This window comes from Salvelinus fontinalis, chromosome 16, assembly GCF_029448725.1.
Source record: "Salvelinus fontinalis isolate EN_2023a chromosome 16, ASM2944872v1, whole genome shotgun sequence".
Taxonomy (NCBI): Eukaryota; Metazoa; Chordata; class Actinopteri; order Salmoniformes; family Salmonidae; genus Salvelinus; species Salvelinus fontinalis.
The window spans coordinates 27027485-27039342 of record NC_074680.1 but is presented as its reverse complement, the minus strand read 5'-3'; the positions used below and the strand labels follow the sequence as shown (position 1 = coordinate 27039342).

At 44.5% G+C, this 11858-nt stretch overlaps 1 protein-coding gene across 1 annotated transcript; it reads right to left on the bottom strand.

Annotated features, from left to right (window-relative positions):
• Nucleotides 1–43: 43 nt before the first annotated feature.
• Nucleotides 44–2198, bottom strand: LOC129812899 (asialoglycoprotein receptor 1-like). The gene is made up of 6 exons (XM_055864869.1): nucleotides 2027–2198; nucleotides 1574–1690; nucleotides 1125–1388; nucleotides 877–1040; nucleotides 521–660; nucleotides 44–327 (listed from the first exon to the last, which is right to left on the bottom strand). The coding sequence occupies exons 1-6, from the start codon at nucleotides 2181–2183 to the stop codon at nucleotides 144–146; spliced, it is 1026 nt and encodes a 341-aa protein (XP_055720844.1). The 5' UTR covers nucleotides 2184–2198; the 3' UTR covers nucleotides 44–143.
• Between the last annotated feature and the right edge of the window lie 9660 nt (nucleotides 2199–11858).

The following is an 11858-nucleotide window of genomic DNA, read 5'->3' as shown; positions in this document are numbered from 1 at the left end:
GTGTGTGTGTGTGTGTGTGACAGAAAGATCCTCAAACAACCAGTGATGTATTATAATTGCCCAATTTTAATTTACTTTTGTTATAAACATTTTCTTTTAACATGTAGTGTCTTTGCATATGACAACACTCATGAGACAAATTATTACAACTTTAATTCCTGAACTTCCTTTGCTTTCATTTCACATATCCATTTCAGTGCATATCTACATGGGGCATCGTTCCAAGTCTTCATGGCATCCCAAGTCGTCTTGGGATGGTTTTTGGAGTAAATGGCTGCACAGTCCTCGTTATTCATATCGTCGTTAGGCTCCCCATCTGCCCAGTATCTTGAACAAAGGTCAAGGTTCATTTTTAGACAATTTGTCTATCCATACCATGCCACAGCAGATAGGTTAAACTTATGTTAATCAGAGTCTACATGGCTCTGATATTAATTAATAGGTAATAGGACAGTAGTAATAGTTAATGTTAATACTAGCTACTAAACGAACCAATTCCAATAACTTGTGCACCTCTTACCCCTGAGTCAGTTCAGTCCCATCAAGCCATGCCCAGGTTCCCTCTTTATCCTCTTCCTCCTTCAGTCCAATCCAGAACCCTGTTAGGTGCCAGGATCCTGAGCTGTATCTTAATGCTTGTATTGCCTTATTGATAAAATCCTGAGCAGACACACACACACAAACAAACACAGAGAAAGAGAGAGAGTCATGCACAAACAAGCTGTTGAACTAGGTTGGTTAAATTATTAATAATGCCAAGTTTGGAACAGTACTCACTTTCCCACTACAATGCCCTCAGAGTCACACAAAATAGGATAATAAACATCACGCTCCCAGTTACAGGAGCAAGATCCGCACTGACGGTCCATGTCTTACCTGCTTCTCCCAGCTATCTACCACAACTAGGTCAGCTCCATAACTTAAACATTCTTTTCTGGCCTCTCCCCAGCTTCTAGACTCTTTGGCATCAGAAATGGCAAAGTAGTAACATGTTGAGTTTAGCAGATCCCATCCTGGCAAACATAGGCCACAGCTTAGCTCTGTAAAGACACATTGGATGTTTGTTTTTTTACTGGTCAGTAGATCAAATCCTAAATTGGGTGTCTCACAAAAAGTTATCTCACCAAGCGAAGATATTTGGGACTGCAGCTGCGTCTTGTCCTTGCGAAGGCTCTCAATCTGCGCCTGAAAGTTATCGCTGCTGGTCGTCTGTTGCTGTAATGCTATCTCTAGTTGGTGGAGGCTAGTGAGCTCTCTGTGTAACTTTCTCTGGGCCTCCTCTTTAGCATGAATCACATTGTTCTGGGAGGCTCTGAGTTGCTCCAGCTCACTGCTGATCTGTGTTAAATTCTGATATAGTGGAAGATGACTCTCACTGACTTTATTACCTTTGGGGATCAAAGAGGAACCCAATATCACTAGGGAGAAAAAACACCTTTCATGAACAAAGTAGTATGTTTACGTTTTTTCTATGTAAACAACAGGACATGCATGCTGCATTGACATGTACATTAAGAGTGAGAGATTACTATACTTAGTGTTGAGTCTTATCTTTGGACATGGTTATACTCACAGTATACTCCCAGGACAATGGCAACAACCAGTAGAAGAGCACCAAGTGGCCCCAAACATATTGTAACCAATCGGTAATGCGGAAAACTGGGCCCATCTCTTACCGTGAATGTGGATACTGAAAGGGATCATTTCCATCAGTATCAGAGTGTAGAGGTTATAAACAAGTTATAAACAGTCCACAAAATAGTAATGTTTTCACTGAACGATTTCAGTGAAACATTCTAGACAGCTTACTAAAATGTATGATTTGCACAAACTGGATCAGGGTTACACTTTGGGGGTGGGCAGTGTCAAAGGCCACATTGTCTCAAAGAGCTTTTCTAAAGCCAATTCAAAAACATACTATAACAAAAATGTACAGTCGCAATATGCTGAAGAAAAAGGTTAACACATTGACTTAATATCTAAATCCTATTAGTTTATACTAGAAAAATGTATTTGTTTACGGTACCTGGTTTCTGGTCTTGGCTATGATAGAAGGGAGCTTCATCTGTGTCGAACCCATTTTCGGTATATTTCTCGTAATTCTCCATTGAATTGTCTGCCTTGTTAAAAATGTTCCAGTCAGTGGGGATGGTCGTATCTCTCTGTTGAGTTTGTTCAAACATTGAACTGTGTCAATATAGTGTGTGTGCTTGTTTGTGTGTGTGTGTGTGTGTGTGCGTGTGCGTGTCTATTTGCGCAATGACAGGATTGACTTCAGAGATACAGTGATCGTAGAAAGGGGTTACTGTGATTTTGACAGTAAGGGATCATGGTGGCAAGGCAGCTCGGTGGCAAGTAAAATTCTATATTTCATATTAAAACACACCTACTGTAATATAAATACAGTATCAAAGCAAGTACTGTATAATGACACACAGTACAATACCGTACTGTAAAAAAAAAAGTAAACGCTACCGTAATCGAAATGGATGAATGAAATCCATTGATGGGAGAGGTTTGTATTCCACAGTATTTTATTGTAATTACAAGTGATTGTTGCAAGCAGGTTGGCTGCTAGGTCAAATGTTTACAAACATTAAAGCATATTAATGAATATTTGGTGTTTTATATCACTTGCACTTCTAGAGGCCATAACAAAGGCTTCCAAACTGGCAGTGAAAAACAGACCAAAAGGACATGGCAAAATGCTCAACCATTTTAGGTTTAAGACTTGCTGCCTCCAATCTGTCTCCTATACATTTTAAATTGATGGGGCACTATAACCACATAGGAGTTAAATAAGTACAGCATTTTCATTAATGGGTGCAACAAATATAACCTCTTACAAGGCACGACTCAAAATATGTCAATGAGCCAGAAACAACAATACCATGCACCCACTAGTGCTCCAAAGTTTTTGGGGCGCTTCAAAGGTACGGTATGGGAAAACATATCACATTGTATTTGTCACATACACATGGTTAGCAGATGTTAATGCGAGTGTAGCAAAATGCTCGTGCTTCTAGTTCCGACAGTGCAATAATATCTAACAGGTAATCTAATAATTCCCCAACAACTACCTAATACACACATATGTAAAGGGGTGAATGAAAATATGTACATGTATGTATATGGATGAGCGATGGCCGAGCGGCATAGGCAAGGTGCAATAGATGGTATAAAATATAGTATATACATGTGATATGAGTAATGTAAGATATGTAAACATTATTTAAGTGGCATTATTTAGAGTGGCATTGTATAAAGTGACTAGTGATCCATTTATTAAAGTGGCCAGTGATTGAGTCTCAATGTAGGCAGCAGCCTCTCTGAGTTAGTGATTGCCATTTAGCAGTCTGATGGCCTTGAGATAGAAGCTGTTTTTCAGTCTCTCGGTCCCAGCTTTGATGCACCTGTACTGACCTCGTCTTCTGGATGGTAGCGGTTTGAACAGCCAGTGGCTCAGGTGGTTGATGTCCTTGATGATCTTTTTGGCCTTTCTGTGACATCGGGTGCTGTAGGTGTCATGGAGGGCAGGTAGTTTGCCCCTGGTGATGCGTTGTGCAGACTGCACCACCCTCTGGAGAGCCTTGCGGTTGAGGGTGGTGCAGTTGCCGTACCAGGCTGTGATACAGTCTGACAGGATGCTCTCAATTGTGCATCTGTAAAAGTTTGTCAGGGTTTTGGGTGACAAGCCAAATGTCTTCAGCCTCCTAAGGTTGAAGAGGCGCTGTTGCGCCTTCTTCACCACACTGTCTGTGTGGGTGGACCATTTCAGTTTGTCTGTGATGTGTACACCGAGGAACTTAAAACGTTCCACCTTCTCCACTGATATCCCTTCATTATGGATAGGGGGGTCGCTCCCTCTGCTGTTTCCTGAAGTCCACGATCATCTCCTTTGTTTTGTTGACGTTGAGTGAGAGGTTGTTTTCCTGACACCACACTCCAGGTACCCTCACCTCCTCCCTGTAGGCTGTCTCATCGTTGTTGGTAATCAAGCCCACTACTGTTGTATCGTCTGCAAACTTGATGATTGAGTTGGAGGCGTGCATGGCCACGCAGTCGTGGGTGAACAGGGAGTACATGAGGGGGCTAAGCATGCACCCTTGTGGAGCCCCAGTGTTGAGGGTCAGTGAAGTGGAGATGTTGTTTCCTACCTTCACCACCTGGGAGCGGCCCGTCAGAAAGTCCAGGACCCAATTGCACAGGGTGGGGTTGAGACCCAGGGCCTCTAGCTTTATGATGAGCTTGAAGGGTACAATGGTGTTGAATGCTGAGCTGTAGTCAATGAACAGCATTCTTACATAGGTATTCCTTTTGTCCAGATGGGATAGGGCAGTGTGCAGTGTGATGGCGATTGCGTCGTCTGTGGACTTCTTGGGGCGGTATGCAAACTGAAGTGGGTCTACCTTGGCCGGTAAAGGGAAGGTGATATGATCCTTGACTAGTCTCTCAAAGCACTTCATGATGACAGAAGTGAGTGCTATGGGGCGGTAGTCATTTAGTTCAGTTATCTTTGCCTTCTTGGGTACAGCAACAATGGTAGCCATCTTGAAGCATCTGGGGACAATAGACTGGGATAGGGAGCGATTGAATATGTCTGTAAACACACCAGCCAGCTGGTCTGCGCATGCTCTGAGGACGCGGCTAGGGATGCCGTCTGGGCCAGCAGCCTTGCGAGGGTTAACACGTTTAAATGTTTTACTCACGTCAGCCACAAAGAAGGAGAGGGGGTGGGGCACAGTCCCTGTTAACGGGCCGTGACGGTGGCACTGTATTATCCTCAAAGCGGGAAAAGAAGGTGTTTAGTTTGTCTGGAAGCATGACGTTGGTGTCCGTGACGTGGCTGGTTTTCCTTTTGTAGTCCGTGATTTCCTGTAGACCCTGTGTAACGGATGTGAAATGGCTAGCTAGTTAGCGGGTACGCGCTAGTAGCATTTCAATCAGTTACGTCACTTGCTCTGAGACTTTAAGTAAGGTTGCCCCTTGCTCTGCAAGGGCCGCGGCTTTTGTGGAGCGATGGGTAACGCTGCTTCGTGGGTGACTGTTGTTGATGTGTGCAGAGGTTCCCTGGTTCGCGCCCGTGTCGGGGCGAGGGGACGACGTAAAGTTATACTGTTACATTGGTGCCGTGACCCGGATCACTGGTTGCTGCGGAAAAGAAGGAGGTTGAAAGGGGGGTGAGTGTAACGGATGTGAAATGGCTAGCTAGTTAGCGGGTACGCGCTAGTAGCAATTCAATCAGTTACGTCACTTGCTCTGAGACTTTAAGTAGGGTTGCCCCTTGCTCTGCAAGGGCCGCGGCTTTTGTGGAGCGATGGGTAACGCTGCTTCGTGGGTGACTGTTGTTGATGTGTGCAGAGGTTCCCTGGTTCGCGCCCGTGTCGGGGCGAGGGGACGACGTAAAGTTATACTGTTACACCTGCCACATACGTCTCGTGTCTGAGCTGTTGAATTGCGACTCCAACTTGTCCCTGTACTGGCATTTCGCTTGTTTGATTGCCTTGTGGAGGGAATAACTACATTGTTTATATTCAGCCATATCACCAGACCTCTTTCCATGGTTAAATGCGGTGGAGCGCTTTCAGTTTTGCGTGAATGCCGCCATCCATCCACGGTTTCTGGTTAGGGTAGGTTTAAATAGTCACAGTGGGTTCAACATCTCCAATGCACTTCTTTATAAACACACTCACCGAGTCAGCGTATAGGTCGATGTTGTTCTCTGAGGCTGACCGGAACATATTTGTTTGTTTGTTTGTCAATTAGGGTGTGCAGGGTGAATACGTGGTCTATCGTATGATAATTTGGTAAAAAGCCAATTTGACATTTGCTCAGTACATTGTTTTCACTTAGGAAATGTACAAGTTTGCTGTTAATGATAATGCAGAGGATTTTCCCGAGGTTGCTGTTGACACATATCCCACGGTAGTTGTTGGGGTCAAATTTTCTCCACTTTTGTGGATTGGGGTGATCAGTCCTTGGTTCTAAATGTTGGGGAATATGCCAGAGGTAAGGATGATGTTAAAGAGTTTTAGTATAACCAATTGGAATTTGTTGTCTGTATATTTTATCATTTCATTGAGGATACCATCAATACCACAGGCCTTTTTGGGTTGGAGGGTTTTTATTTTGTCCTGTAGTTCATTCAAGGTCATTGGAGAATCCAGTGGGTTCTGGTAGTCCTTAATAGTTGATTCTAAGATTTGTATTTGATCATGTATATGTTTTTGCTGTTTGTTCTTTGTTATAGAGCCAAAAAGATTGGAAAACTGGTTTGCCCATACATCTCCATTTTGGATAGATAATTCTTTGTGTTGTTTAGTGTTTTCCAATTTTTCCAAAAGTGGTTAGAGTCTATGGATTCTTCAATTACATTGAGCTGATTTCTGACGTGCTGTTCCTTCTTTTTCCGTAGTGTATTTCTGTATTGTTTTAGTGATTCACCACAGTGAAGGCATAGACTCAGGTTTTGTGGGTCCCTATGCTTTTGGTTGGGCAGGTTTTTCAATTTCTTTCTTAGGTTTTTGCATTCTTCATCAAACCATTTGTCATTGTTGTTCATTTTCTTCAGTTTTCTGTTTGATTTTTTGGGGATCTGATAGGGAAGCTGAGAGAATATACTGTTTAGGTTTTCTACTGACAGGTTTACACCTTCACTATTACAGTGAAACGCTTTGTCCAGGTAATTGTCTAGAAGGGATTGAATTTGTTGATGCCCAATTGTTTTTTCTTAATATTATTCAGCTCCTTTAGCTTTGATGCCTCAGAGCAAAGCTCTGTTCAAGTAGTGTGATTTTTCTGTGATTGGGTTGAGGTCAGTGATAAAGTAGTCTACAGTATTTCTGCCAAGAGATGAGCTGTATGTGTAGCTACCATAGGAGTTCCCTCGAAGCCTACCTTTGACTCTGTACATACCCAGCGTGCGACAGAGCTGCAGGAGTTGTGACTCGTTTTTGTTGGTTATGTTGTCATAGTTGGTCATCCCCAAAGCCAACACTTACTTTGGCCGCCTTTCCTTCCAGTTCTCTGCTGTCAATGACTGGAACGAATTGCAAACATCTCTGAGCTGGAGTCTTATATTTCCCTCTCTAACTTTAAGCATCAGCTGTCTGAGCAGCTTAAAGATCACTGTACCTGTACACAGCCAATTTGTAAATAGCACACACGACTACCTCATCCCCCATATTATTACTTACCCTCTTGCTCTTTTGCACCCTAGTATCTCTACTTGCACATCATCATCTGCACATCTGTCACTCCAGTATTAATGCTACATTTTCATTATTTTGTTTGTTTATGTGTAACTCTGTGTTGTTGTTTTTGTCGCACTGCTTTGCTTTATCTTGGCCAGGTCGCAGTTGTAAATGACAACTTGTTCTCAACTGGCCTACCCGGTTAAATAAAGGTTAAATAAAAATAAATAAATAGTTGTGCCTAGGGTGGCGAGAATGCTGGGGGAGAGAATGCTGTCCCCTCCAGGTAGGTTTTTGTCCCATTGTGTGCTAAGGGTGTCAGGTTCTTGTCCATTTATGACATTTAGGTTGCCACAGATTAGTGCATGCCCCTGACGGCTCTGGCGGCTCCTGACTGACGGACAGCTCAGATGGCGCTGGACAGACGGGCAGCTCAGACGGCGCTGCGCAGACGGGCAGCTCAGACGGCGCTGGGCAGGGCAGACGGGCAGCTCAGACGGCGCTGGGCAGATGGGCAGCTCAGACGGCGCTGGGCAGGGCAGACGGGCCGCTCAGACGGCGCTGGGCAGACGGGCAGCTCAGACGACGCTGGGCAGACGGGCAGCTCAGACGGCGCTGGGCAGACGGGCAGCTCAAACGGCGCAGGGCAGACGGGCAGCTCAGATGGCGCTGGGCAGACGGGCAGCTCAGACGGCGCTGGGCAGACCGGCAGTACGACGCCCTCTCACTCCACGGTAAGCACGGGGAGTTGGCTCAGGTCTCCTACCTGGCTTAGCCACACTCCCCAAATTTTTGGGGCTGACTCTCGGGCTTCCAACCGCGTCGCCGCGCTGCCTCCTCATACCGGCGCCTCTCTGCCTTCGCTGCCTCCAACTCTGCTTTGGGACGGCGATATTCCCCTGGCTGAGACCAGGGTCCCTTGCCGTCCAGAATCTCCAGAATCTTTGCACCCTAGTATCTCTACTTGCACATCATCATCTGCACATCTGTCACTCCAGTATTAATGCTACATTTTCATTATTTTGTTTGTTTATGTGTAACTCTGTGTTGTTGTTTTTGTCGCACTGCTTTGCTTTATCTTGGCCAGGTCGCAGTTGTAAATGACAACTTGTTCTCAACTGGCCTACCCGGTTAAATAAAGGTTAAATAAAAATAAATAAATAGTTGTGCCTAGGGTGGCATATGGGGGAGAGAATGCTGTCCCCTCCAGGTAGGTTTTTGTCCCATTGTGTGCTAAGGGTGTCAGGTTCTTGTCCATTTATGACATTTAGGTTGCCACAGATTAGTGCATGCCCCTGACGGCTCTGGCGGCTCCTGACTGACGGACAGCTCAGATGGCGCTGGACAGACGGGCAGCTCAGACGGCGCTGCGCAGACGGGCAGCTCAAACGGCGCTGGGCAGGGCAGACGGGCAGCTCAGACGGCGCTGGGCAGATGGGCAGCTCAGACGGCGCTGGGCAGGGCAGACGGGCCGCTCAGACGGCGCTGGGCAGACGGGCAGCTCAGACGGCGCTGGGCAGACGGGCAGCTCAGACGGCGCAGGGCAGACGGGCAGCTCAGATGGCGCTGGGCAGACGGGCAGCTCAGACGGCGCTGGGCAGACCGGCAGTACGACGCCCTCTCACTCCACGGTAAGCACGGGGAGTTGGCTCAGGTCTCCTACCTGGCTTAGCCACACTCCCCAAATTTTTGGGGCTGACTCTCGGGCTTCCAACCGCGTCGCCGCGCTGCCTCCTCATACCGGCGCCTCTCTGCCTTCGCTGCCTCCAACTCTGCTTTGGGACGGCGATATTCCCCTGGCTGAGACCAGGGTCCCTTGCCGTCCAGAATCTCCTCCCAAGTCCATGAGTCCTGTGCCTTCTGCCGCTGCTGCTGCTCTCCTTTACCACTCTGTTTGGTCCTTGGTTGGTGGGTGTTTCTGTAACGGCTGTCTATCTCTTCCTCCTCATCTGACGAGGAGAGGCGAGAAGGATCGGAAGACCAATACGCAGAGTGGTAAGTGTCCATGTTTTAATAATATAAACTGAACACTACACAAATAACAAAATAACAAATGTGAGCGAACCGAAACAGTACCGTGTGGCGACAAACACTGACACGGAAGACAAACACCCACAAACCAACAGTGAAAACAGGCAACCTAAATATGGCTCCCAATTAGAGACAATGCAAAACACCTGCCTCTGATTGAGAACCATATCAGGTTAAATGAACAAACCTAAACATATAAACAAATAACATAGACTGCCCACCCCAACTCACGCCCTGACCATACTAAATAAAGACAAAACAAGGGAAAATAAAGGTCAGAACGTGACAGTCTGCTCTATACCAAATTAGCATACCGCCTGAGTCTCTTCCCTGTTTCACACCTGGTAGTTCGGTGGATGGGGACTACCAGCTTCCTGTAGCCTAGATGGCAAACAGTGGGTCCGTCTTCTTTAAACCATGTATCTTGTAGGATGGCAATGTCTGTATTTCCAATTTCTTTGATGAAGTCTGTGTTCCTGCTCTTTAGGCCAAAGGCAGATGACCTCAGACCTTGTATATTCCAGGATGACATAGTAAAAGCTTTGTGTTCCATATTGTCTAGTGTTGTTTTTGTATGGTTTACTTCCAAAGATGTTATAACAAAATGTGGTGAGTAAGGGTTCACAAATTCTTTTGAGAACTTCCGGAATTGAATGGTGGAATGTGAACAATTGTAGACGACACCCCCCCTTCAACATGCATACTATAAACAGACCAAACTCATCTTGTCTTCTCTTATTATCTTTGGTTTCTGTGAGAAAATAAAGCATGGCTGCGTGCAGAAACTACCCATCTTTGGATTACTTTCGTTTTCTAGAAAGTGTTTTACTCAAATATTTCGATAAATGGTGAGCTCACCCATGACTGAAAGGTTGCAAGATTGAATCCTCGAGCTGACACGGTATAAATCTGTCGTTCTGGCCCTGAACAAGGCAGTTAACCCACTGTTCCTAGGCCGTCATTGAAAATAAGAATTTGTTCTTAACTGACTTGCCTAGTTAAATAAAGGTAAAATTAAATAAAAATAAATCTTTGAAATGCAAGAGAAAGGCCATAATATATTGCTCCACCCCAGGCATTTAGATTTTGGCCACTAGCTGGCAGCAGTGTATGGGCAACGTTTTAGACTGATCCAATGAACCATTGCATTTCTGTTCAAAATGTTGCATCAAGACTGCCCAAATGTGTTTAATTGGTTTATTAATACATTTTCATAACCGTGCACTCTGCACTGTCCAATTTACATTAGCTATTACAGTGAAAGAATACCATGCTATTGTTTGAATAGCATGGTATTCTTTCACTGTAATAGCTACTGTAAATTGGACAGTGCAGTTCGATTTTGTTGGGTATTAATGCGCCCTGAGATCTACAGAAACGCAGTCTAAATAAAGATTTATGAAGTTTGCTTCTGCTCACAGACTTTGCGCTGCGCCACCATTCAGATCTAAGAACTAGTAACTTGAGTGTTTCCGGGTCAGAAACGCAGTCTAAATAAAGATTTATGAAGTTTGCTTCTGCTCACAGACTTTGCGCCACCATTCAGATCTAAGCACTAGTAACTTGAGTGTTTCCGGGTCTTTAGTGAATGCATAGAAATGAAAAAGATGGACTCCTTGAGCGGTACTGTCAGCTTCCAAAATGTAAATTTTGTAAAGTGGGTATTTAAACTGGAGATAGTAGGTATCTTCTTTTCTGTATACATTACTATCAGAGATCAGGAGAGATGGTTATTGTATTACTGCGCATTAACAACGTCCAAAGGTTTCGAAAGACCAGGCCAAAATATTTGCAAGTAACTTGGTAACTAGCAAATCAACAACATTGTTGCACACTATTGCTGTGGGATAATTTTTTTGAAGCAGTCGTAACTATGATGATGTAAGGTTCTGTATGTATTTTCTTGGTCAACCTTGTGTTCTGTATTGTTGTGTTCTTGAACGTAGCCCTGTCTTTCATTTTTGTTCATTGATTTCACCTGAGTTAGTTACTCACCTGGTCTCATCAGCTCCTTATTTAGTTCAGATCATTCTGTTTGTGCCTTTGTGAGGTATTGTTCGTTTTGACTCTACTAAGCCTTTTCGTAGCGCGTTTGTGAGAACCAGGTATAGCCTTCAGTCCTAGTTTTGATTCACTCAGTGTTTGCCTACCTGTGTATGACCTTTGCCTGCCTGTGACCACGATTCCTGCATTCTGCGAAGGCGAAATAAACACCTGCCGCGCTCTGCTCGTGAATCTACACCTTTTTGTCCTTGAGTATTCATTACAGATCGCTTTTACTGATACAATGTATAGCAGTTCTCTGTACATTCTACTCTCTCAATGTTATTTTAAATGAATAGGAGTTTGTTTACGCAATTAATTTGTAAATAGTTCGCAATTATTAGGCCTACAGTTGTTTGCCGCTTATTATACTCAAAATGTCACTCAAAGACTATGAAAGTGTAATAAATACCATTTAAAATAACACAAGCATATTGCTATTACATTGTTATAACTAACTTCTTTCTAAACAGGGTTTCTCACAAACTTATAAACAGATACAGAGACCCACACACACACCCAAGGACAGAGGGCTGACGTAAACCTTTCATAAACACTGATAAGAAAAGGGTGCTTGGGTCCGCATTTCAC